We start from the raw sequence: 26656 nt of genomic DNA, 5'->3' as shown, positions 1-26656 counted from the left end.
TACGGGGGGTGGGACTGAGGACTTGTCTTTCGGTAGTGTATTGAGAGATGTTGTTTTGTTTGTCTTCTGTTTAAGTGGTTGTTTGTAATTGCTTTGTGATTAGTTCGTATCTGTTGTGTGTGTGAAGCTGTGTATCTAGAGGTATGGCTTTGTTTTTTGTTCTTTGTCTGTTTAAATGCTCTTTTGTTTGTAGTTTGTGATAGTTTTTTGAAGAGGGTAAGGAGGATCGAGGTCTATTATAGCAGTGTTAGTTTTGTTTTGCCTTCTGTTTAAATGCTTCTTTGCTTGCATAGTCTCATCACCACCCGTTGTCTATCTAATCTCATAACTTGCATCACTTTCCTCCCATACTCCCTTCGTCTTCAGGTACCCAGCATTCTCTTCACACACTCCTCACTCTACATTCCCATCCACCTATCATCCTTACCCTCCCACTCTGTCTATTAAATCATTTTCCTCTTATTCTCACTTCTCCTTCATATTCCCAACATCCCTTTCTCTCCTCACGCACTCCTCTTCCTCAGATCCTCACGGCGACGGGTCCCGAGACAGTCAACAGCTTCAGCAACGCCTTGGACATTCAGGAGTTGTTAGGGAGGAGCGTCACTTCAGTCCACGGTACCTAAGCATCGTTCGTCCAGTGCCAGCGTTCTCCCTTCACCGCGTGCCTTCCGTCCTGTCTCCTCCCTTCGTCCGTGTATCCGTCTGTCCTGTCCGTCTCGTCCCTCCCGCTCGTCCCGTCTCTCCTTGGTAAGTCTGTAGTGTTGATGGGTAGCGCTGCACATATTTAGGACTGAGAGAAGGGTAGTAGGAGTAAAATAAAGTAGTGGTTGTGATATAGTCTGTTCACTTAAGTCTGACCCAAGCTGACAACATAAACCCAAGCGTGTTCGTAAGCACAGTGCAGATTAGCAAAAAGTGCTGCGTGAGATAAACACAAACAGAGGTTAAAGAAAACTTGGAAGCCATAGCAGAAGCCAATCAGCACTCAGCTTGCAACACGCTTAGGTTTATGTTGTCAGCTTGGGTCGAACTTAAGTAAACAGATTATAGTTTCCGTACTGGTAGTTGTGGTTACCTGTCCTATCTGTGATCCTACCTTTGTGCGGTGGGCTTAGGATGTGAGTGTGAGCAATGTCGCCAGATCGTCGTACTCAGCCTCTTAGATTTACCGATCACTTGAAAATGGGGTCCGTCTTCGAAGTTGGAAAATACGTTACTGATTAAAATTTTCTTCCGACCCAAAAACTGCCTCGTGGACCCCAATAAGTAGATTCACTTATAATTATCGTTAAAATAGTTAATTCCTGATGTTTCTTGGCAATAGTTAAGGGGCTTTTACACTGGGCAAATTTTCCGTGGATCTTCAGTCAAACCACGATTTCCGCTTGCGTGGTTCTCATATTTCCGCGGTTTTCTGACGTGTCCACGATCTTCCAAAGCTACGGTAGATTTCACCAAAGGACGACGGTATTACTCACCATCATCATCAGCAGCAATAACAAGAAACAAAAGAGAACCACGCTAGCGGAAATCGTGGTTTGACTTAAGATCCACGGAAAATTTGCCCAGTGTAATTGCCCCTTTTGGCGTCAGAAACGGGTAAATACTATCCTCTGAGTACGATAATCTGGCAACTGTGAGTGTGAGTGTGTGTTTGATTGATGACACGTTATTGAAGGAGTCTTTGGTGATATTTTCATGCAAGAGTCCTTATAGCATGGTTTCTTGTCCGGCCTCTGTGTTGTGGGCTTAGGTTATGAATATGTGTTATTTAAGGAGTCTTTGGAAATCAGCTGCAATAGTATATCAGAATAAGTTATCATCAACATTTCTTAGGATATTCATGATTATTTTCAACCGATCCGAGCTTCCTTTTCACATGCCAGAGTTCTTATAACAAATCCCATGTCATTATAATTAAGGAATCTGCCTGCAATAGTATATCACAATAAGTTATCGACATTTCTTAGGAGTATTCATGATTATTTTCTACCAATCCAAGTTTCGTTTTCACATGCAAAAGTTCTTATAGCAAATCCCATGTCATTACACTTAAGGAATCTGTCTTGAAGTCTGGAATGATAACTTTTGCGGTTTATTTAGCTTCTTCAAAGAAATGAGATGGACTGATAATGACGATTTAGTTTAATGGACTAGTTACATCGTCGGTGCTTTCGTCTGAGGGGAGAACTCTTTCGCTGAGCGTTCGAGTGTACATGAAACAACGCTTGTCACTCTGTAGCCTCGAGTGAATGTTTGAGTAAATATCTGTGTCAATGCGTGCTTGGTGGATGTTCTCTTTAGTAATTTATAGTTTTTGTGTTTGTTGTCTATCCTTCTGTAGCTGGCGGGTCTTTCTGTGTGTTTAGATCTGTAAGAGTTGTAAAGATTGCCTAGTGTGAGCGTGTCAACTCGGGCAGACGTGTCATCCCATGTGCAATAAGTGAAGGAGATGGAGAGTGGAGGCTGAGAAAGACCATCTCCTTACAGTACAATAAATGAGTGTATAGTAATTCGATGCTGTTTCAACTTGTGTTTGGGCCTGACTACCTCCCTTCCTTTCCTTTCCCTCCATTCCCTTACCCCCCTTCCCTCCCTTCCCTTCCCTCCCTTTCCTTCCCTCCCCTCCTTCCTTTCCCTCTCTCCCTTCCTTCCTCCCTTCCTTCCCTCCTTCCCTTCCCTCCCTTACCCCCTTCCTTCCCTCCTTCCTTACCCCTTCCTCCTTCCTTCCCTCCCTTCCTTCCTTCCTTCCCTTCCTCCTTCCCTTTCCCTCTCTTCCCTTCCCTTCCCTGACCTCCCTTCCCTTCCCTCCCTTACCCCCCTTCCCTTCCCTCCCTTCCCTTACCCCACTTCCCTTACCTCCCCTCCCTTAGACTAGTGGTTCACAAGGTATTTGCACTCGCGACCCTTTGTGAAAATTTTCAATAAAACCCACCCGACCCCCTGATATCATTTCTTTGTTTTACACTTTTAAACACACCAATTTTCAAACATACCTATCCTGACACGCCCCTGAAAGATGCCCTCATGCTCCCTCTCAACACCCACCAGGAGAAGCATACAGCACCAGCAGAATTAAAACATAGAAAACTATCTCGAAACGATGTTATTAAAATTATTCTCTCAAGCCGTTTCTAGCAAGGATTCGCGACCCCCCCAGCCAAGCCTCCATGACCCACCAGTTAGGATCTTAGGACTCCCCGCCTTCGACCACCAAACAGGGAAAACAATCATCATATTTCATCAGGGTTTGTAATACTACGACCCCCTTAGAGATGCCGCGTACCACCGCTGCCTTGGTAACACTGTGTTGGGATTACTAACGGTATGCAGCTTCCCGAGACGGCCATGGCAACAGTGGCCCTACTAACAATACTAACTGATGAACTTACTGTCGAAATTACTAACTGACTGTTTTTTGGGATCTGATATATATAAGATACTCGTCTCTTGTATTCTTATATCCTTGCCTGTTCTTGTATAATTCACTCACTAACTCACTTTTCCTCTCTGACTAACTAATTAATAAACTATCAAACAAATTAAATAACGAGCCATCTTTACTATCGTGTGTGTGTGTGTGTGTGTGTGTGTGTGTGTGTGTGTGTGTGTGTGTGTTGTAATAATAGTAATTCTATATCGTCAGCCAAGTAAATTCAAGGACAAAAGACACTCATGACTTGCAACTTTCCATGCATAACATTTTGGTTCATCTGTGATTTTTTTTTATGGCAATACTGCATGTTGGTGAAACGTCTTTTTTTTTTTTTATCTGGTACCATTGACACAGCATGGTGGTGGTGGTGGTGGTGGTGGTCAAGGTGTTTGTGGGAATCCCAGGTAAGTAATGCCTACCTGTGTTTTTGGGGTCATTGTGGTGAAGTTGTTGTTGTTGTTGTTGTTGTTGCTGTTTCGTCCTTAATAAATGTAAATTGGGAGGGACATAGACCTAGTAATAGATTTGTTTATGCTTTTTCGAACATCCAGGGTTGTTTATCTTTCTATCTATATCTATCTATCAATCTATCTATCTGTTGTTGTTGTTGTTGTTGAAGTTTCGTCCTTAATAAATGTAAATTGGGAGGGACATAGACCTAATAATAGATTTGTTTATGCTTTTTCGAACATCCAGGGTTGTCTATCTTTCTATATATATCTACCAATCTATCTATCTCTATTACTTAGGGTCTATCATCATATGCAAACATAGATTCACTTGACTATCTGTCTGTCTCAATCAGTCTATCTCATGGAGGTAGAATTGGTGGAGTCGACATCAACCCAATTAAGTGAATCGGCCCGAGGTGTTATTTTTACGGCCAGGTGTCAGGTGTTGTCAGGTCAGGGCTCGGCCAGGCTCGCCCACCCCCATCTGTTGGCCGTAAATTTGACAGTTCGTCGACTTCACCTCAATGAATGGGATTAGCGGGCCGTGTCGACTCCACCTACCTCGATGGCCTATCTATATTCATCTATCTATGTTAGGATCAGTCATTATAAGCAAAAGATTATACACTCCCTTGACTCCTTTTATTCAACAACAACATAAAGAGGAGATTCAGATGCGGGACACGTTCCGAAACCAGTCTCGAAACATCAAAGTGAACCGCAGTAGGAAGTCCCTTAAGTACACACACACACACACACACACACACAGGATACCAGATGCACTTAGACTCCTTTGCATTCGTAAATGACTCATTGAGACAATCACAACACGAAACAAATCACATGGCAACACTTCACATGCGTAGACAACCCGGAACACACACAAAGACTCAAGCCGACAGAGAGGACAAAAGAGCGTAGATGAGCTTACGTAAGAGTCACTCCCTTGTAAAAAAAAAAGACGATAAAAAAGCTTGTGGGCAGGTGTGGAGGATACGGTTGAAGGGAGAAAGGAGGGAGGGATGGAGGTAGGGGCGACTGGGTTTACCTTGAGACTGAAGGGAAAGAGGAGGGAGAGAAGGGAACAAAGGGACTGGAGGAGAGAGTGGGGTGTACCGGACGACTATAAAGGGAAGAAAGTAGAGGGTAGAAAGGGAAGGGAAGGGAGTCGGGGGTTACCTAGAGGAGGGACAAAGGGAATGAAGGGGAATATGAGGGTTACATAGAAGTTAAAGGGAAGAAAGAAGAGGCAACACAGGGAAAGGAAAGGAGTTTGAAGGTTACCTAAAGGGAACAAAGGGCATGTAGGGACGTTTGAGTTTACATGGAAGCTGAAGGAAGGTGAAAAGGGAGACAGGGAGAATAAAAGGGAGTTTGGGTTTATCTCAAGACTGAAAAGAGGGATAAAAAGGAAACAAAAGGGATAGAGTTATATTGTCATGGGGTTACCGAGAGGCTTATAGGAAGGAGTAAAGAGGGGAGGAAGGGGTATCTAGTTATAAGGGGGCTTGCAGACGGGGTGGTCGAGGCAAGCGTCACAGCAGCACTTATCGCTGTAGGCGCAGTCGTTGTCGGTCACGCACTCCACAGGGGGACCGCCGCTGAAGTTCCTGGTGCATGTGGGACGAAGTGGCGGGCAGGTGCTCTCGGGCTCTGCGGGGAAGGAGGAAGAGGTGAGCGAGGCGAGGAGACGAACACGGGGAAGTTATGTTCATTGCGCAGAAGCCTTGTCAAACTCTCGCTAGACTTACGGAACTACCCCTGGAAATACCCACAACCAAGCTTTAAACAAATGAAAGGAGGAAGAGGTGAGCGAGGCGAGGAGACGAACACGGGGAAGTGTATCTTATGTTCATTGCGCAGAAGCCTTGTCAAACTCTCGCTAGACTTACGGAACTACCCCTGGAAATACCCACAACCAAGCTTTAAACAAATGAAAGGAGGAAGCCTTGTCAAACTCTCGCTAGACTTACGGAACTACCCCTGGAAATACCCACAACCAAGCTTTAAACAAATGAAAGGAGGAGGTTGTGGGCAAGACAAGGGGATGAACACAGAGACATTTATCTTATGTTCATTGCGCAGAAGCCTTGTCAAACTCTCACTAGACTTACGGAACTACCCCTGGAAATGCCCACAACCAATACGAAAGCTTTAAACAAATGAAAGGAGGGAGAGGTGAGCGAGGCGAGGAGACGAACACAGAGACATTTATCTTATGTTCATTGCGCAGAAGCCTTGTCAAACTCTCACTAGACTTACGGAACTACCCCTGGAAATACCCACAACCAATACGAAAGCTTTAAACAAATGGAAGGAGGGAGAGGTGAGCGAGGCGAGGAGACGAACACAGAGACATTTATCTTATGTTCACTGCGCAGAAGTCTTGTCAAACTCTCACTAGACTTACGGAACTATCCCTGGAAATACCCATAACCAAGTTTTAAACAAATGAAAGGAGGGAGAGGTGAGCGAGGCGAGGAGACGAACACGGGTAAGTTTATCTTATGTTCAGGGCGCAGAAGCCTTGTCAAACTCTCACTAGACTTACGGAACTACCCCTGGAAATACCCATAACCAAGTTTTAAACAAATGGAAGGCGAAGGATGTATGCCGCGGAAGTCTTTATAATGTTAAGGGTTCAGAAGCCTTGTCAGACTCTCACTAGACTTACGGAACTACCCCTGGAAATACCCACAACCACCATGAAAGTCTTAAACATATCTAGGCCAGAATTCTCAGACACCTCGAGGCATCACCCCCTACATATGTTAAGGCTTTCGTAGGGGTTATTGTTGGCATTTCCATGGGTAGTTATGTAAGCCTAATGATACACCAAACACTGCCCTCAGTACTCACTCTGCCTCCTCTCACACTAATACACCACACACCCTTATTCCCTCCCATAGACCTCCCCATTCCCTGTACAGCCTCACAAGTCCTCTTTCTGACTCCTGCTACAAACCAACACCACAACACCAACGCCAATACCACAGCAACCCTTCCTCACCACCACCACCCTTCCCCCTCCCCCATGCACCTTCCCGACACTCACTCTGGTTCCTGTCGCACACATATTTGTCGTTGTAGTCCTTGGTGAAGTAGCGGCAGCCATAGGTTTGGGAGGTGGGCACGTTGTCGCCGCAGAATTTGTTATTGTGGTGCAGGACAGACGTGCCGCTGCTCAGCCCCACCAACAGGCAGGTAGCCAGGAGGGTCAGACACACCTGGGGGGGGGGGAGAGAGAGAGAGAGAGAGAGAGAGAGAGAGAGAGAGAGAGAGAGAGAGAGAGAGATATTAGTACATCGTTCGAGTTGGCAAAAAAAATTACACTATTGATCAATATAAGTAAAAATAAATGGTAAATAAGAACAACTACAATAGCAATAATAATAATAATAATAATAATAATAATAATAATAATAATAATAATAATAATAATAATAATAATAATAATAATAATAATAATAATAATAATAATAATATCTCTCCCATAATGACAGTAGTAATAATAAAACTAATACTGATAATAACAATAACAATAAAACAATAACCCAAAACAGCAAACAAGACACTTATTCTCTCTCCCCCAAACTCACTGCGCATCACCAAACACACAACACAAAAAACAAACATCACCTCAACCTTACCTTCATTTTTGTTTTTAAGCGAGAACCGGCGTAGCTACTACTGGTCCCAACCCACCTTTGCCTCTCCCTTATATACGAAGCCAATCCTCAACTCCCCTCGCCCCTCCAGCCCCCAACGTCACACACACACATACACACACACACACACACACGTAATGCCAAACACATCCTGCACTTAAACAACCTACCCAAGCTCCCCCTTCATCAGTGCCCCGTTTTCTATTAGGTTACGATAACATAGAAGTCTTATTTCAGTCTTTTCATCCTTCTGGTTTTCGTGGATTCAAGGTTCGATGTGGTTTGGCTAATTGGCTTACCTGGCGGTCGTTGGCAGGTAAGGTGTGTCTCTCTACAGGTGCGTCTCTAGTCACCTGCCGGGCTTAACAATTTTTTTAAGCCCCGCGGTCTCTCGTTGGGGTTTACCAGACTAGTTTTTGTAGAAGAAGAACCGGCCGGCCAGTCCTTTATTCTCTCGGCTACTATCCACCCGCCTTGCTCCACTTCCTTGCATTACATGAGGAGAAAAAACAAAAAGAAATCCTCCACCTCATTATGTGTCCATCTTTCTTTGAATGGTTTCAGGTGCGACACGAGTCCTTCTTTATCTCCCTTACTCCCTCGGCTCTTCCCTCCCACCTTGCTCCACTTCCTTGCATTACACGAGGAGAATCTGCTCTTCCCTCCCGCCTCACTACACTTCCTTGCATTACTTGAGGAGAATAATAAAAAGGAAATCGTCAAGCTCATCATTCGTGTCCATCTCTCTTTGTATGGTTTTAGGTGCGACACAAATCCTTCAATATCTCCTTTATACCCTCGGCTCTTCCCTCCCACCTCGCTTCACTTCCTTGCATTACATGAGGAGAAAAACAAAACGAAATCCTCAAGTTCATCATTCGTGTCCATCTCTCTTTGAATGGTTTTAGGTGCGACACAAGTCCTTTATGTCCTCCCTTATTACTTCGGCTCCTACCCTCCCCTCTCACTCCACTTCCTTGCATTACTAAACGAGGAAAACATAAATGAATCCACAAGCTCTTCATTTGTGTCTATCTATTTTTATAGGGTTGGATGTAAGAAAAGTCCTTCTCAATGTCATGTTTTTGTGTGTTGCTAGGTTGGTAATTCCGAGGAGACGACCATTAAAGGATCGTCGAGTTCTTTATCCATGTGAGTTCCGCTTTTTGTAGGTTTCTCGGTTTAACAAAAGTCTTTCTCTGTGCCCTGGCTTGTGTTACAATGTTGTTATACCGCAACACCTTGGAAGAGTATACACTGGATAGGAGAAACACAAATAGAAATCACTAAGTTTTTCATCCTTATCTCTATCTCTTTGCAGGACTCGATACATCACGTCTTTGTTTGTCCTGGTTTGTGTGTTGCTTCGTTGGTAATACTGCAACACCTTGGACGAGTATACACCGGATAGGAGAAACACAAACATAAATCATTAAGTTTTTCATCCTTATCTATCTCTCTTTGTAGGACTCAATACATCACGTTTTTGTTTGTCCTGGTTTGCGTGTTGCTTCGTTGGTAGTACCGCAACACCTTGGATTAGTACCAATAAGAGAAACACAAATTGTCATCCTCAACGTTTCATCTACGTCTGTCTCTTTTTGTAAGACTCGATGCAACACAAATCCTTCCGTATATCTTGGTACGTGTGTGTTTGTGTGTTGTTATGTTGGCAATACTGCAGCAACCTGGATTACAAACACAAAACACAAAACAAACACAAAACACAAAACAAACACAAAACACAAAACAAACACAAAAAAGACATCCTGCAGCAATACAAATCCTTCTGAATGTCCTGATTTGTGTGTGTTTATGTGTTGCTATGTTGGCAATACTGCAGGACCCTGGATTACAAACACAAAAGCAAAAACACAAGGAAACACAAAACAAACACACAAAAGACATCCTCCAGTAACACAAATCCTTCTGAATGTCCTGATTTGTGTGTGTTTATGTGTTGCTATGTTGGTAGTACTGCAGGACCTGACGGAGAGGAGGAGGAGGAGGAGGAGAAAGAGGGAGAGGAGGAGGAGGAGGAGGAAGAGAAGGGAGGAGGAGGGAGGGCCAGGCACGTGTCAGTATCCTTATTGTTACGTAAACACACCTGGCCTATAAATCTTCGAACCACGGGACTGAAATTTTTAGGTAGCACTGAATACCATCTGCCAACTCACCTCACCTCACCTAAACTAACCTTACTTTACCTTATCTTACCTAACCTTACCTTACCTTACCTTACCTTACTTTATCTTACCTTACCTTACCTTACCTTACCTAACCTTGCCTTACTTTACTTTATCTTACCTTACATTACCATACCTTACTTTACCTTACCCTACCTTACCTTACCTTACCTTACCTAACATAACCTTACCTTACCTTACCTTACCTTACCTTACCTCACCTTATCTGTCTATACTTACGTTATAAAGAAGATTCAGAATACCTGTAATTAGTTCTCTACTCTCTTTTATAAGGGCAATAATTAGCAGGGTATTTTTTTCTTTAATTTTCTTTTCTTTTCTTAATCATTTTTTTATGCCCTTGAGCTGCTTCCTTTACTGTAGAAAAATATATATAGTTCGTAGTAGTGAATGGTCTTGCTGCTGATTTTATTGTTGTTGTTGTTTTTATTATTGTTTTTATTCCATCATCAGTATCAATAGTAGTAGTAGTAGTAGTAGTAGTAGTCAGCCGTGGTTTCTCCCCTCTATCGCTTTCTCTTTGGGGTAATCCCGGAAACCCCTCCTGGGCTATTGTAAGACAGAGTAGTAGTAGTAGTAGTAGTAGTAGTAGTAGTAGTAGTAGTAGTAGTAGTAGTAGTAGTAGTAGTAATATGTGTTGTTGCCGGAGGAGGAGGACGAGGATGAGGAAGAGGAGGAGGAGGAGGAAGAGGGGGAGGAGGAGAAGGGCAAGGAGAAAGAGGAGGAGGAAGACGAAGAGGAAAAGGAGGTGGAAGAAGAGGAGAATGAGACAAACGAGGAGGAGGAGGAGGAGATGTAGAATCAGGAAAAGGAGGAGGAGGAAGAGTAGAATGAAACAAAGGAGGAGGAGGAGGAGGAGGTGCAGAAAGAGGAGGAGGAGGAGGAGGAGAAAAAAATAGTCGCATCAATAATAGAAGCTTAATGTCACCTCCAAAAAATTGTAATACCAAGGTCCGTTCAAAAAAAAAAGTATAGAGTCTAATATCCCCGCTGCAGGTGAGTCCAGGTTAATTGCCTCTCAGTGACTGGCGGGAATACCAATAACCTGTTGAACCATCTTTCCTGATACTAGTACTGCTTAGGGCGACGCAGGAGTAAGAGGAAGCGGGGAGGAGAGAGCAAGGAACAGGAGTGTCCCCCCTTAATGCAAGAATGTTAGGTTAGGTGAGGAGAGGATAGAAAGAGAGATATAAAGACAGAGGGAAGGGGATCGATTTAGACAGTTAGATAGATAGAAAGAGAGAGAGAGAAGGTACTTATAGATGTATAATTATAGATATAGAGGTAGGTAAGGATAGATGGGAAGAGTGATAGGAGGGGATTGATATAGATAGACGGATAGAAAGTGAATTTTTGGATAGGAAGGACAAGTGGGGTTAGGTATACAGTAGATGGCTTCTGTATTAACCTATCCTCTTCTATTCTCTTAGTATCATAATCTTAAATACTAGGCTTTCGTAAGAGTTCTGAGTATTTCCATGGATTGCTTTATGGCCCTGGTGGTAGTCTGACCCTTTCTCTGTACGATGAACCTATGAAAACACTTCTTAGAACCCTTTGAAAACAGTTGATTTGAGAGGCGGCACCTTCTGAGAATATACTTATCTTCCTCACTTTCATGGGTAGCTTTATGACCCTAGTGGTAGTTTGCCCATTATTCTGTACCGCGAACCTATAAAACACTCACTAGAACACGGCTGATCTTCGTGGCCTATGGAGATATGTAACGTGAGAGAGAGAGAGAGGCAGAACAATGTAGTCTTATGTTCCTCTGTTGGGAAGTAGGAAAGGTTGGAATGGGAGAAGAGCGAGAGAGAGAGAGAAACCGGGGATTTCTACATGTTGGTTCGGTAAAAGCTCACTTGTAGTACCCTGATGTTGTTATGTTCCTCTGTTGGGAAGTAGGAAACGATTTAAAGGTAGGAAGAGAGGTAGAGAGAGAGAGATGGAGGTAGCGGGGAAGTTGTTGCAAGTTGATTAGGTTTACGAGGAACCCTTTGTATGTAAAACCAACTGCCCTCCTGTAGTTTGATGTTCTTTTGTTTTTCTATTTGGATGTAGGAAAGGAAGAAGATGGGAAGAAAGGTAGAAAAGGGAGAGAGATAGAGAGAGAGATAGCGGGGACGTTGCAAATTGATTAGGATTATGTGGAACCCTTTGTATATAAAACTAACTGCCCTTCTGATGTTCTTTTGTTCTTCTATTTGAATGTAGGAAAGGAAGAAGATGGAAAGGAAGGTAGAAAGAGAGGCAGCAGGGATATTGCAAGTTAGTGTACGGGCGATACTCTGAAACTTCTTTGAACCAATTGTCATCTAATAGTCTCCCGATGTTCTTTTGTTCTTTTGGTATGAAGGAAAGGAAGATGACGCGGAAGGAAGGAAGGGAGGAAGCGGGGAGGAGGAAAATGGGAAGGAAGGGAGAGAGAGGGAGCTGAGACATTGCAAGTTGGTTAAGTTTGTCTTATTGTAGATTCCTTATGTCCTTCTGTTGATTGGGATGTACGAAAGGAAGATGGACGGGAGGAAGGGATGGAACGGAGAGGAGGAAGATGGGACGAGAGGAAGAAAGGAAGTGCGGAGGAGAACAGGAAAGACTGGGAGAGAGAAAGAGAGAAAGGAGGAGGAAGCGGGGATTTTGCAGGAACGGAGAGGAGGGAGATGGGACGAGAGGAAGGAAGGGAGGAGGAGGAGATCAGGAAAGAATGAGAGGGAGAGAAAGAGGGAGGAGGCAGCGGGGAATTTGAAGGAACGGAGAGGAGGGAGATGGGACGAGAGGAAGGAAGGGAGGAGGAGGAGAACAGGAAAGAAGGAGAGGGAGAGAGAGAGGGAGGAGGCAGCGGGGAATTTGCAGGAACGGAGAGGAGGGAGATGGGACGAGAGGAGGGAAGGGAGGAGGAGGAGAACAGGAAAGACTGGGAGAAAGAAAGAGAGAAAGAAGGCAGCGGGGAATTTGAAGGAACGAAGAGGAGGGAGATGGGACGAGAGGAAGGAAGGAAGCGAGAAGGAGAACAGGAGAGAGAGGGAGAGAGAGAGAGTGGGAGTCAGCGTGGATTTCGCAACGTACTCTTTGACGTCATAAGCGTAGATAGTGACGTCATGAGCAGAGCAATGACGTAGAGAGACTTACAGCGCAGAATCAAGGACCCACAAAGACCCGAGTGACAAAAACCGTTCGTCGACTCATGACAACCAACCAAAAAAGACGAAAAAAGACCCAAAACTGACACTGTATAACGAGATAACGAAAATACCGCTTGTGTCTCCAATCGTTAGGCTGAAACTTTATGTAACTACCCAGAACACAAACGTCGGGTACACACACACACACACACACACACACACACACACACACACACACACACACACACACGTTGCCCCGGTCACTCTACTCACACGTGTCGTCCCAGCCAGGTATTTGCAGGTAAGAGTTCGCACCTGAGCGTGGCAGAGCGTGAGTACCAGGTGAAGATGACAGGTGGAGGGACAGGTGAAGATGACAGGTGGAGGGACAGGTGAAGATGACAGGTGGAGGGACAGGTGAAGATGGCAGGTAGAGGGAACAGGTGAAGAGAGAGATTAAGAGAAAGGGAAAGTGAAGATAAGAATGGACAGTTAGATGGAAAGAGAGATGATAGATAGATAGATAAATAGACAAGTATATAGAAAGAGAGAGAGAAGGGGATGGATATAGATACACAGATAGATAGATAGATAGAACGAGAGACCGGGGGAGATAGATACAGACAGATAGATAGTAAGCAAGAGTCGAGGGAAAAAAATATAGTAGATAGACAGGAATAAATAGAGAGAATGATAGACAGATAGATGGAAAGAAAGAATGGAGGAGACAAATATAGACAGACAAACAGACACACACAATATCCTGTTGATCCCTGGTAGAGAGGAAGCCCAAATGGCCTCGGGAAATAACATCTTGCTCTATTTTGAACCTGTTTTGAACTGAGATCTTGACGTTGGTTATTCATTGAGGCAAGAAATATAAGGTAATGCATTCAATAATAGTCTGTGTGTGTGTGTGTGTGTGTGTGTGTGTGTGTGTGTGTGTGTGTGTGTGTGCGTGTGTGTGTTTACCTGGCTCACGTGTTTACCTGTACCGTCTCTTGGGCTACATTGATCACCTGTAGACTTCCCCCCTCCCCCCTTCCCCTCCCCACCCCTTCCTCTCCCCCCCATGCTGACTTGCTGACTATTTTTTTTCTGTGCTGGCTCGCTGACCTTCCACTTACCGAACGCTGACCTTAGGCTGACTCGGAAAGGTCGTAGATTTTTTTGTGATTTTTTCTTGTTATTTTTATTATTGTTATCCTTATTATTGCTATCATCATTGTTATTATAGTGGTAGTGGTAGTAGAAGTAGTAGTAGTAGTAGTAGTAGTAGTAGTAGTAGTAGTAGTAGTAGTATAGACACTAACTATTCTCTCCTCCCATTATATAAGTTACAGATAGTCATTGTAGAGGCTGTTGTTAGTTAGGTGTGTTTAGGTAAAGTTTACATTGTATTCATTAATATAAGTACACCGAGTAAACAAAACAGCTTCTACGTAACATCAATTTCCTCAGGGCATCAAACTTCTGACCTTTTGGAAACTACTTAGCAAGCAAGAGGAACCCGTTGTCCTTGAGTCCTTCAAACGCTCAAATTCCCCACCAGTAAGTTATTCACAACCTTAACAAGAACATAAGAACGTAGGAGTCTGCAAGAGGCCGGTAGGATTGTACAAGGCAAGTCCTTTGAACCTGAGCTCCCGTGAATCTAACCCCACCTAATATCGCTGTCCATGAATTTATCTAATCTATTTTTGAATGTGACAGTTGTATTGGCACTCACCACATGACTGCCCAGCCTGTTCCACTCATCCACCACTCTGTTAGTAAATCAATTTTTGCCTGTGTCCCTGTTGAATCTGAATTTATCCAGTTTAAACCCATTACTACGTGTTCTACCCGGTTCTCTTACAAATAAAACCTTATGAATATCCCCCTTATTAAAGCCCTTCATCCATTTATAAACCTCGATCATGTCTCCACGCACCCTTCGCCTTTCTGGTGAATGCAAGTTTAACTGTTTGAGTCTGTCCTCGTATGGCAAGTTTCTTAACCCCTGAATCATCTTAGTCATCCTCCTCTGCACCGATTCTAACATTTGATATCCATTCTATAGTAAGGTGACCAGAACTGAACCGCATAATCAAGATGAGGTCTAACTAATGCTAAATATAGTTTGAGGAAGACTTCGCGCGGCGCTTCTGTTGCTCACGCTCCTTGAAATAAATCCCAGTACCCTGTTTGCTCGATTTCTAGCTTGAATGCATTGTGACCTTAGACGGAGATCAGAGCTCACTAAGACCCCTAAATCCCTCTCGCACCCAGATCTGCTTATGAGAGTCATTTAAGCAAAAGTTATGTGAGGGGTTGTTCCTACCTACACTCAGCCATTGCACGTGTTACAAAGAAATACGTCTTACTAATTTTCACTCATTTTCACTCATTTTCTAACTCATTTCAACTCATTTTCACTCATTTTCACTCATTTTCTAACTCATTTCAACTCATTTTTTACTCATTTTCACTAATTTTCACTCATTTTCTAACTCATTTCAACTCATTTTTTACTCATTTTCACTCATTTTCACTCATTTTCTAACTCATTTCAACTCATTTTCACTCATTTTCACTCATTTTCTAACTCATTTCAACTCATTTTTTACTCATTTTCACTCATTTTCACTCATTTTCTAACTCATTTCAACTCATTTTTTAATCATTTTCATTATTTTTAACTACTCATTTTTTTACTCATTTTTATTATTTTTCTAACTAACTTGCAATTCATTTTTACACATTTTTTTCAATTTTAGCTCATTTTCAATTCATATTTACCCTTTTTTTAACTGTTACTCATTTTTAACTGTTTTTTACCCATCTTTTACTCATAATTAACTCATTTTTGCTCAAGTTTTTACCTCTATTTCATTCTTCACTCGTTTTTATTCATTTTTTTTTTATCTCAGCTTATTTCTAACTAATTTTAAACTCATTTTCTAACTCATTTTAATTCATAGTTGACTCACTTATTCATTTTTAACTTTTTAAACTATTTTCTAACTCATTTTAATCCATAGTTGACTCACTTATTCATTTTTATTTCTTTTTAACTATTTTCTAACTCATTTTTAATCATAGTTGACTCACTTATTCATTTTTAATTCTTTTTAACTATTTTCTAACTCATTTTTATTCATAGTTGACTCACTTATTCATTTTTAATTCTTTTTAACTATTTTCTAACTCATTTTAATTCATAGCTGACTCATTTACATTCATTCTTAACTATTTTTAGCCCTTTCTGTGTTACTCTTCTCGCCTCTTTACAGAAACAACGTACTGCAAATTTTACCTTCCGTTCTGTGATCCGTCCCAATCTGTCTCCTTGACCCAAAATAAACAATACTCTTCCTCTGTCCTTCCTTTCCTTTACCTCTCATCAGCCATTCACAACCCACCGTAGTCTTTGTTGTCTGTTTTCATACCTTCTATATATATTTCCTTCCTATGTGTTCTCTTTGTATTTCCGTCTTCCTGATACTAACCTACATCTCCTTTGTAGTTTTTCGTATCGACCTTCTACCGACAAGTCTAGGTCATGGTAATTAAGGGCGGGGAAAGTCGTGCGGAAATTACAGCGACATAAGGCTCAGAACCGTCCCGCCAGCGTTGCCAAATTATCGTACTCATCGCATTTCATTTTCGTAGTTGCTGACCGATAACTATAACAACAAAGAACGAAAAACATCAATATTCAACAGTTTTAGCACTAACTTTGATTTTCTCACGTTACATGTATAGGTACGAGAGTTTGAGGCATAAAAATGATAGATACGATATGTGGTTAATACGATAATTTGGCAACGCTGCGTCCCGCCCATACAAAGGGACCGTCCCGAGGGTTAGGTTTGTCCCTCTCGTCGCCTCGCTTTCCACTGATTACAAGGGAGAGAGATAGATAGATAGATAGATAGATAGATAGATAGATAGATAGATAGATAGATAGATAAAGAGATGAATAGAGAAAGACAAAGAGTGTATAATATTATTGATATACATTGTCCTGAGATGTATATTGTCCTCTCTCCACGCACACACATACAAAGAAAAAAATAACTAACCAATTTACTGCCCAACACAACATACAAATAAATAGAAAGATAGAGAAAAAAATAGAGAGAGAAAACAAAGTAATTGATGTGCATTGTCCTGTTCTGAAAAGCCACACACACACACACACACACACACACACACACACACACACACACACAAAAGAAGAAAAAAAACATACCAACCACGTACCAACCAACTTACTAAACAAGCTAACATTCCTTCTCCTTCTCCTCCTCAGCATGGGCAGTCACGGCAGCAAGCAGAGCAAGGAAGGGGAGAACACGGCCCTGCTGGAGTCGCTGAAGGAGCACCGCGCCTCTATCAACTGCATGGCAAAATCTGAGGACGAGTCGTTGCTGGTGACGGCCAGCGACGACAAGGAGGCGAGGCTGTGGGGGATGGTGGCGGGGCGGGAGGGCGAGACGGAGTGCCTGGGGAGTCTGGAGTGAGTATGGACGTGTGTTTAGAGGGTTGACTAGTGTGTTTAAGGAGACTAGAGCTATTTAAAAGACTAGTACTACTTAAAGAAACTAATACTGCTTAAAGAAACTAATACTGCTTAAAGAAACTAATACTGTTTAAAGGAGATACATGACCTTACTTTTCACACACAGCAGCATTCTTCCTCCTCCTCTTCCTCCTTTTCCTCATTTTCCTTCTCCTGTCATCAAACAAACAATAACACAAAGACACACCTCTCCTCCCGAAATTGACTTCTCTTTCGGCCTCTCCTCTCCAATCTTTTTATGGGCAGTAAGTAGCGGGCTTTTTTTCATTATTGTTTTCTTTTCCGTACCTTTTAACTCCTTTATTTAACTTCAAACTCTTTCCTCTTTGACTTCTAACTCCTTTCCTTAACTTCGACGCCTTTTACTTAACATCTAACTACTTTATTTAACCCCAACTCCTTTTTGTTGATTTCTAACTCTTTTCCTCAACTCCCAACTCCTTTTCTTAACCTCAGACTCCTTTCCTTAACCTCAAACTCTTTTCCTTAACCTCCAACTCCCTTCAATAACATCTAACTCCCTTCCTTTGATCCTTGCATCGTTAGGGGCATGTGAAAGGCGTACATCCAATCATCTACATCCCTCGATATGTCTCTTTTGCTGTAAAAAAATATATACACCACCACCACCAATACCAGGTCACTCACGCTTCCCCTCCTTCCCGCCAGAGGTCACACCGGCTTCGTGACCTCCGTGGACGTGACCGGGGAGTACGTGGTGACCGGCTCCAGCGACACCACGGTCAAGAAGTGGGACATGACCTCCTGCGAGTGTTTGTTTACCTACGAAGGTGAGAGGGAGGGAGAGAAAGGACAGAGGAGTGGGATTGGGAAGGAAGAGATTGACAGGGAATGGAGAGAGAAAGAGAAGCGAAGGAAAGGAAAGGGAAGAGAAGGAGGGAATGGAAAGAAGGCTAGGTAAGGGATGGAATATAGGAAGGAAGACAGGAAGGAAGGAAGAAAGGAAAATAGGAAGAAAAGAAAGGGAAAAAAAGGCAGAGTAAAACAAAAGAAGAAAGAAAGAAGGGAAGAAACGAAAATAAAGAAAAAGGAAGAAAGAAAGAAAAGGGTCCTATTAGAGAAATGAGAAAGGGAAGGGTGAAGTTAATAGGGAAAGTGAGAGAGTGGGAGACTCAAAGGGAAGGTTGATAGGGAGGGTGAGAGGAAGGGGAAAGGGACAGAGGAATGGTAGAAGGGAAGGGAGAAGGGAAGAAGAGGCTGGCAAGAAGTAGATATGGATGGATATTTTGAGATTTCATTTATGTTAATATTTATTTATCTACGATGGGGAAAGAGAGTGGGTAGGGACAAAGGAAAGGGAGAGGAAGGGGTATTCTAACTCATAAAGGTGAGGAAAAGTCAATAAATGAAGGAAGAAGGAGGAAGGGAGATGAAATAAGGAGGAAAGACTACAGAAGAGAGAATGGAGAGGAGATGGGTGAGAGGAAGTGGAAAGGGACAGAGGAATGGTAGAAGGAAATGGAAAGGGAAGGGAGAGGCTGGCAGGAAGTAGATATGGATGGATATTTTGAGATTTTATTTATGTTAATATTTATTTATCTACGATGGTGAAAGAGAGTGGGTAGGGACAAAGGAAAGGGAGAGGAAGGGGTATTCTTACTCTTAACGCTGAGGAAAAGTGAATGAATGAAGGAAGAAGGAGGAAGGGAGATGAAATAAGGAGGAAAGACTGCAGAAGAGAGAATGGAGAGGAGATAGGTGAGAGAAAGTGGAAAGGGACAGAGGAATGGTAGAAGGAAAGGGAGAGGGAAGGGAGAGGCTGGCAAGGAGTAGATATGAAGGATATTTTGAGATTTCATTCATGTTAGCATCTATTTATCTACGATGGTGAAAGGGAGTGGGTATGGACAAAGGAAAGGGAGAGGAAGGGGTATTCTTACTCATAAAGGTGAGGAAAAGTGAATGAATGAAGGAAGAAGGAGGAAGGGAGATGAAATAAAGAGGAAAGACTGCAGAAGAGAGAATGGAGAGGATGGGTAAAAAAGATGATAAAGTGGTGAGTGAGATATGAAGACGAACGGGAGGGAAGTAAGATTTAGGAAGACAGGAAGGAGAGGAAGAAAGATTGGAGAAAACAGTCCGAACCTTAATAAAAACAAACAAAAATAAGCAGACAAACAAAACCAAATAAATTCTAAGGAAAAAAAGACCATATTCAACTAGACCAATTCATAGTATTTACCCTTTCATTATTTATTTCTATTATCTCTTTGTTATTTATTATCCTGTGTATTGGGCTTAGTGATAATATGCTGCTGTACCTTTATAAGACTTACTAATAACACCCAATTCATAGTATTTACCCTTTTATTATTTATTTCTATTATCTATTTGCTATTTATTATCCTGTGTATTGGGCTTAGTGATAATATGCTGCTGTACCTTTATAAGACTTACTAATAACACCCAATTCATAGTATTTACCTTTTTATTATTTATTTCTATTATCTCTTCATTATCATTTGTTATCCTGTGTATTGGGCCTAGTAATAACATGCTCCTGAACTACTAATGACACCCTCCTCCTCCTTTCTTTTCATTCTTTCTCCTTCCATAATTATCTCCATCTTCTTTCCCTTCTTTTTTCCTTAATCATGCCTCGTCTCTTCTTCTTCTTTAATTCTAGGGGGAGGCCGGCAGCTACCACGCCCCTCCCTTGTTGTGCATTCATTCCTACCATTGTATCTTTTTAGTTTCATGATGCTACCCACATATGTATTACTAGTTGTATAATCACACTCTGTCCTGCCTGGGGGTTGGGATGGCATGTTCCTCCCTTCTCCCTTGTTTACCTGCAACAATAAACTATCAATCAATCTTTAACCCGGTAGCAGCGACGGGCCAAATTTGTGGCTTTACCGTGTACCAGCGACGGGCCAAATTTCTGCCATGATATAAACCTCCCAAAATAGATGATGCATAAACTGATCACACATGCGTTGATATATATTATGAAATGGTTTGCGTGAGTGATGATTCTTTCTCATTATTTTACTTAGAGGGACCTTTAACCTAACCTAACCTAACCTAACCTACCCTAACCTAACCTAACCTAACCTAAGAAACATGACCCCCGCAGCTACCGTGTTAATTTTTCTTCTTGTGCGCCGGGTACCTAATCGGCTGGCAGGACACACAGGGCAGGTGATGCGAGTGATCTGCACGGGCGAGTACATCATCAGCTCCTCGCGGGATCACACGGCAAGGGTCTGGATCTTCGACACCGACGATATCACGCCCGAGAACAAGCAGAGGTGTTGCGTGCGTACCCTCAGGGTGTGTGTTTGATTGATTGTTAGGGTTTGTGTGTGTATATATTTATTTGTTTTGATCGTTTGTTTGTGCGATATAAGGTCAACACTATTTTTATTCTGATTTCTGATCCTCAAGGTGTGTGTTTGTTTGTTTGTTTGGGTTTGTGTGTGTATATTTATTTGTTTTGTTTGTTTGTTTGTGTTATATAAGATCAACACTGTTTTTATTCTGATTTCTGATCGATATGATGTTCTGACCTAAAGGATGTGAGTTAATATGGACTTCTAACTCCTCTCCTCAACTACTAACTCCTTTTCTTAACTTCTAACTCCTTAATCAAACTTCTAATTCCTTTATTCAACTTCTAACTCCTTAATTTGCCTTCTAACTCATTTTCCTTAACTTTTGACTCCTGCAAACTCTTTCCTCTTTGACTTCTAACTCCTTTCTTTAACTTCGACTTCTTTTACTTAACATCTAACTCCTTTATTTAACCCCAACTCCTTTTCTTGATTCCTAACTCATTTCCTCAACTCCCAACTCCTTTCCTTAACATCTAACTCCCTTCCTTTGATCCCTGCATCGTTAGGGGCATGTCAAGGGCGTGCACCCAATCATCTACATCCCTCGGCGGAAGACTGGGGGCGAGGGAGGCGGCGAGGAGGGCGGGGACGAGAAGAAGGAGGAGAACAGCATTATCAAGGACGAGGAGCTTGTGATAACGGGGAGCACTGATAGCACGGCGCGTCTTTGGTCCATCTTCTCTGGCGCTTGTCTGGTGGTGAGTGTGAAGGGATAGAGAGAGGAAAAGAGAGAGGGAGAGGGAAGGGATGGGAGTAGGTTGAGGGAAAGGAGGAAATATATAGATTTGTGATATGGAAGGGAGTGGAAGGAGGAATGTCTAGGAGAGAACAGGGGAAGTGGAAGACATGTATTTTTTTTGTAGGGAGAAGAGAAGGGAATGGGAGAGAGGGAGTAATGGGAAAGAAAAGGAGAGGCGATCTGTGTGCAAAAGAGAGTGATATGGAAGGGAGAGGAAGGAGGAATATCTAGGAGGAGAGAACAGGGGAAGTGGAGGACATGTACTTTGTTTGTAGGGAGAAGAGAAGGGAATGGGAGAGAGGGAGTAATGGGAAAGAAGAGGAGAGGCGATCTGTGTGCAAAAGAGGAGGAGAAGCAGGAGGAGGAGGAGGAAGAAGACGAGAGGGTGAATTTGTTTGCAAGGAAAGAGAAGAGAGTGGGAAGAGAGAGAGAGAAAGAGAGAATAAACGGGGTGAGGGGAAAGGAAGAGGAAAGAGGGAAGAGATGACATGAGGAGGAAAGACTGCATAAAGAGAGAAAGAAGAGGATGGGTAAAAAAAAGAAGATAAAGAGGTGAATGAGAAATGAAGATGAATGTGAAGGAAGATTTAGGAAGACTACTACTGCTACACCTCCTCCTCCTCCTATTCCTCCTCCTCCTCTTCCTCCTCCTCTCCCTCCTTTCACAGACGTACAAGAACCACCGCGGACCTGTAATGACCATGGCCACAGACAATGACGTGCGTGTTCTCTTCACCGGCAGCGCTGACAAAACCATTCGGTCCTTTGACATCCAAACAGGACGACCCCTCAAGGTAAGCGGGTGACAGGTGATAGGGGGAGGGAGAGGGAAGGTGAGGAGGGGTGGGACAGGTGACGGGTGCTCGTAGGGGAGGGTATAGGGGAAGGAGGGAATAAGGAGGGAAAGGAAGGGAGAGAATGGGGATCGTAAGGACATGGGATTTGTACGTAAGGGAGAAGGGAGGGGAATGGGAGGGAGGGAAGAATGGGGAAATGGAAGGGGGAAGGATAGGACGGGTGGTCAAGGTGTAGGGGTGAAGGGGAGGGAAGGGGGGAAGGGAGGAAAATGTACTGGGTGTGAGGAGGGAAGGAAGGGAATAGGGAGGGAATGGGGGAGTTAGGATAAGTGGTATGGGTGTACGGGGTAAGGGAAGAGGAAGTGGATGAAATAAAGGGAAGGGAAAGAGAGGAAAGACCATTTGAGTGTAAAGAGGGAGAGAATAGAATAGGGAGGAGAGAGAACGTGGAAGAGGAGAAGCAAAAGGTCACACTCAACTATTTTCATCTTCGTATTATAAAACTTTCTTGCCTCAGCTGTTTTCTGGATTTCGTTTAAGCATTGTCACGTCACCCCACGGCCCTATACCTGCCTGCCATAACCCGCCACACCTGTGCAGACTAGTCCAAACCTGCCCAAAAAAGGAACCCTGGGAGTCACATTGAGGCCATAAAGTGTTTGTCTGTTAGCAGTGAACAAAATTATATAGCGGTTACGTAAATCTATCCTTACACCTCACTCACCTGTTCTCACCTGTAATTACCGTTCCCAGGTGTTCGAGGGGCACACGGAGGCCATCTTATGTCTGTCAGTGGTCAACAAACTCATATAGTGGTCACGTAAATCTATCCTAACACCTCACTCACCTGTTCTCACCTGTAATTACCGTTCCCAGGTGTTTGAGGGGCACACGGAGGCCATCTTATGTCTGTCAGTGGTCAACAAACTCATATAGTGGTCACGAAAATCTATCCAAGCACCTGACCCACCTTTTCTCACCACTAATTAACTTTCCCAGGTGTTCGAGGTTCACACGGAGGCCATCTTATGTCTTTCAGTGGTCAACAAACTCAAATTATGGTCACGAAAATCTTTCCAAACACCTGACCCACCTTTACTCACCTCTAATTAACTTTCTCAGGTGTTCGAGGTTCACACGGAGGCCATCTTATGTCTTTCAGTGGTCAACAAACTCAAATTATGGTCACGAAAATCTTTCCAAACACTTGACTCACCTATTCTCACCTGTAATTACCGTTCCCAGGTGTTCGAGGGTCACACGGAGGCCATCCTGTGTCTGTCAGTGGTGAACAAACTCATGTACAGCGGCGACACGGACGGGCGGGCCAAGTGTTGGGTGTGGCAGTACGGGGACTGTACCTGTGAATACCGCGGCCACCACAACTCCGTCACCTGTATCAAATTTCACCAAGGCGTAGGTAAGATTAAGGTAGATGATGATGATGATGATGATGATGATTCTTCTTAACAACCCCCTTCCTTTTCCTTCCCATCCTCCCCCTTTTTCTTCCTTGCCATCCCTTCCCTTCCCTTTCCTTCCCATCCTCATTCTTTCTCTCCCTTATCATTCCCTTCCCTTTCCTTTCCTTTTCATCCTCACTTTTACTCTCCCTTGCCATCCCTGACCTTCCTTGTCCTTGCCATCCCTTCCCTTCCCTTTCCTTCCCATCCTCATCCTTTCTCTCCTTTATCATTCCCTTCCCTTCCCTTTTCATCCTCACCTTATTCTCCCTTACTATCCCTTCCCTTCCCATTCCTTTCCATCCCTTCCCTTCCCATTCCTTTCCATCCCTTCCCTTCCCATTCCTTTCCATCCCTTCCCTTCCCATTCCTTCCCATTCTCACCCTTACTCCTTCTTACCATCCCTTCCCTTCCCTTTCCTTCCTATCCTTACCCTTACTCTCCCTTCCCATTCCTTCCCTATCCTTACCATCCCTTCCCTTCCCTTTCCTTCCTATCCTTACCCTTACTCTCCCTTCCCATTCCTTCCCTATCCTTACCATCCCTTCCTTTCCCTTCCCTTCCCATCCTCACCCGTAGCTACTCTCCCTAACCACCCTTCCCTTTCTCCCTTCTACAGTATATACAGGGTGCGGGGATGGAATCACACGTGCTTTCGACGCCAAGACAGGTGTGCTTCGCCAGGTGTACAGGCAGGAGCAAGGTGGTGGAGGTGGTGGTGGTGGTGGTGGTGCTTTGGTTTCCTGCCTGACTGTCTGTGGTGGTCGGCTGTACACGGGCAGTGAAGATGGGGTGCTGAGGGTGTGGGATGTGAGTCAGGGGTAAGTCATGTGTGTGTGAGAGAGAGGGAGAGAGAGATAGGTCAGTCAGATGTGTGAGAGAGTGAGAGATTGTCGTTTTAGGATGGGGCGTTATGTGTGTGTTATGTGAGTCACGGTTAGATGCGTGAGAGTGAGTGTGAGAGAGAGAGGTAAGCCATGTGTGTGTGAGTGAGATAAAGATAATTGTTTTTTTGTATATATTTATGTGAACAATTTTAGAGGACTTTCGTTTCTTGTATATTATCTTCATCCGATTTTCTTTATCCTCGTGTCGTACTCTTCATTATCTCTTATTTCCTTCCATCCCTGTTCTTCTCGTTCTTCTCCTTCCCCACATTCTTTCCTACCCTTCAATCTTCCTTCATTCCTTCCATCCCTGTTCTTCTCGTTCTTCTCCTTCCCCACATTCTTTCCTACCCTTCAATCTTCCTTCATTCCTTACTTCCCTGTTCTCGTCCTTCTCCTCCCCCTCCTTGTTCTCCTCCTCCTCCTCCTCCTCCTCCTCCTCCTCCTCTTATAGGACTAAGAGGGGGAAGGAGGAGGAGGAGGAGTAGTGCCACGACGACTCCGCCAGGGGGGTACCTCTTTGGCCGACTGGTTAAGGAGTGGCTCTCCCGTTACGCTGGTCGCGGGTTCGATCCCCGGCGCAGGCAAATCTTTCCTTGTGGGAGTGTAGAAAAGAGCAAATTCTGGCATTTCACTGGTGGCAAGGCGGTGGCATCCTCTCCTGTGATTCTGTTGTGTCACGCAGTGGTCGTGTGGGAGTGTAGTGAAGAGAAAATTCCGGCATTTCAGAGGAACAGCAGCGTGGACTTAACACAGAAGAAGGAGAATTAGAAGCTGAGAAAGACAAACTGAAACGAAATAGGAGGAGGAGGAGGAGGAGGAGAGAAAAGAAGAAACTCGTAAGAATTAACCGGAGGAAGGAGAAAAAGAGGAGAAGACGGAACTGAAGAATCAAAACCGACGCCTCAAACTTGTGGACAAACTTGGGAAAGACATTTGATCGGAGTTAATGCAGGACGCGAAAGTGATCAAGTCTGCCCTCGTAAAGGATCACGGGAGAAAACGAGTCCGCTTTTATGGCACCCTCGCCTAGTCGGGTATTATAAGACTTTCACGTCCCACATCATCCATTTGTAAAGGTCAAAGAAGGGGTCAATCGGGTTCTGATGAGTGTTTCTTTAGATTCACGGTACAGAAGAAGGGTCAAACTACCACCAGGGTCATAATACTACTACTGGAAATGCCCCAAACTCCTACGAAAGCCTTGTCAAATAGGTGAACTTGGGCGACGAAATGTTTAAAAGTAAGGCCCTTCAATTTTATATCCCACTAATCTATTGACATATTATTTCCTGGTTGATGAGATATTTAATGGCTAAGACAGTGTTGTTTTGTGAAGTGTGTGTGTGTGTGTGTGTGTGTGTGTGTGTGTGTGTGTGTGTGTGTGTGTGTGTGTGTGTGTGTGTGTGTCAGTATCATTTTTATCTTCATCAGGAACCAGAAAACCCTCGCAAAAAATAACACTCATATCCGCAACTTAACTTAATGTGCACTGTGTATGTATATTGCATCTTTTACGTTGAATCTATATCCTTTAACACCATTTTCCCGTCTTATTGAAAGCATACTGTGTGAAATAACGTACAAATTTTAGAATAATGGTACCTGAGATAGAATATAATGAAAAAAGTACTAATTATCGTACCTCTAAACTCATTATTTTCATTACTTATGTTCTATTTTCTCTCTAGTCATGTTTTAAAGGCCATGCACTTTATTAATGTTAAGTAATGTTGAGCCAAAGATATTTTATTGGGTGATTTTGTGCTGGAAGTAACGACGCTTGTAAAGACTCGAATCTGCTTCACAATCTCGAACCACGAACCGAAGCAGTGAACCTCTGTCTGTGTGTGTGTGTGTGTCTGTGTGTGTGTGTGTGTGCGCTAGGGACCAATTAGCTGTTTGATCACTGCAGTTCCACGAGAATAGACCCTCACAAACTTTCTATATTAACA

The 26656-nt window shown here is 43.4% G+C and overlaps 3 protein-coding genes across 7 annotated transcripts in view; 2 read left to right on the top strand and 1 right to left on the bottom strand.

The window, feature by feature from the left end:
* LOC126999485 (alkaline phosphatase-like) overlaps positions 1 to 2519 on the top strand; it is a 59590-nt gene extending 57071 nt beyond the window's left edge. For both annotated transcript variants that reach the window (XM_050862126.1, XM_050862124.1), the window contains exon 13: positions 525 to 2519. In XM_050862126.1, coding sequence (XP_050718083.1) covers positions 525 to 626 — 102 coding nt within the window. In that variant the 3' untranslated portion in view covers positions 627 to 2519. The remainder of the gene's footprint in view (positions 1 to 524) is intronic.
* LOC126999486 (WD repeat-containing protein 86-like) lies at positions 608 to 25521 on the top strand. 4 transcript variants are annotated; one of them, XM_050862129.1, is made up of 9 exons: positions 608 to 750; positions 17186 to 17392; positions 18125 to 18246; positions 20607 to 20752; positions 21321 to 21512; positions 22222 to 22347; positions 23596 to 23770; positions 24434 to 24635; positions 25431 to 25521. In XM_050862129.1, exons 2-9 carry the CDS (start codon positions 17187 to 17189, stop codon positions 25450 to 25452), a joined length of 1191 nt encoding a protein of 396 aa, XP_050718086.1. In that variant the 5' UTR covers positions 608 to 750; position 17186; the 3' UTR covers positions 25453 to 25521. The 4 variants fall into 4 exon arrangements, with proteins under 4 accessions (XP_050718086.1, XP_050718085.1, XP_050718084.1 ...); XM_050862128.1 differs by lacking the exon at positions 608 to 750 and adding an exon at positions 5459 to 5564 and having other exon boundaries at positions 20607 to 20737; XM_050862127.1 differs by lacking the exon at positions 608 to 750 and adding an exon at positions 5459 to 5564.
* Positions 4519 to 7697, bottom strand: LOC126999487 (uncharacterized). Its single transcript, XM_050862131.1, has 3 exons — positions 7542 to 7697; positions 6947 to 7118; positions 4519 to 5544 (listed from the first exon to the last, which is right to left on the bottom strand). Exons 1-3 carry the CDS (start codon positions 7545 to 7547, stop codon positions 5384 to 5386), a joined length of 339 nt encoding a protein of 112 aa, XP_050718088.1. The 5' UTR covers positions 7548 to 7697; the 3' UTR covers positions 4519 to 5383.
* Positions 25522 to 26656: the final 1135 nt, after the last annotated feature.

This window comes from Eriocheir sinensis, chromosome 16, assembly GCF_024679095.1.
Source record: "Eriocheir sinensis breed Jianghai 21 chromosome 16, ASM2467909v1, whole genome shotgun sequence".
Lineage (NCBI taxonomy): Eukaryota > Metazoa > Arthropoda > Malacostraca > Decapoda > Varunidae > Eriocheir > Eriocheir sinensis.
Note: the sequence above shows the minus strand (reverse complement) of the source record. Positions and strands in the feature narration are given on the sequence as shown.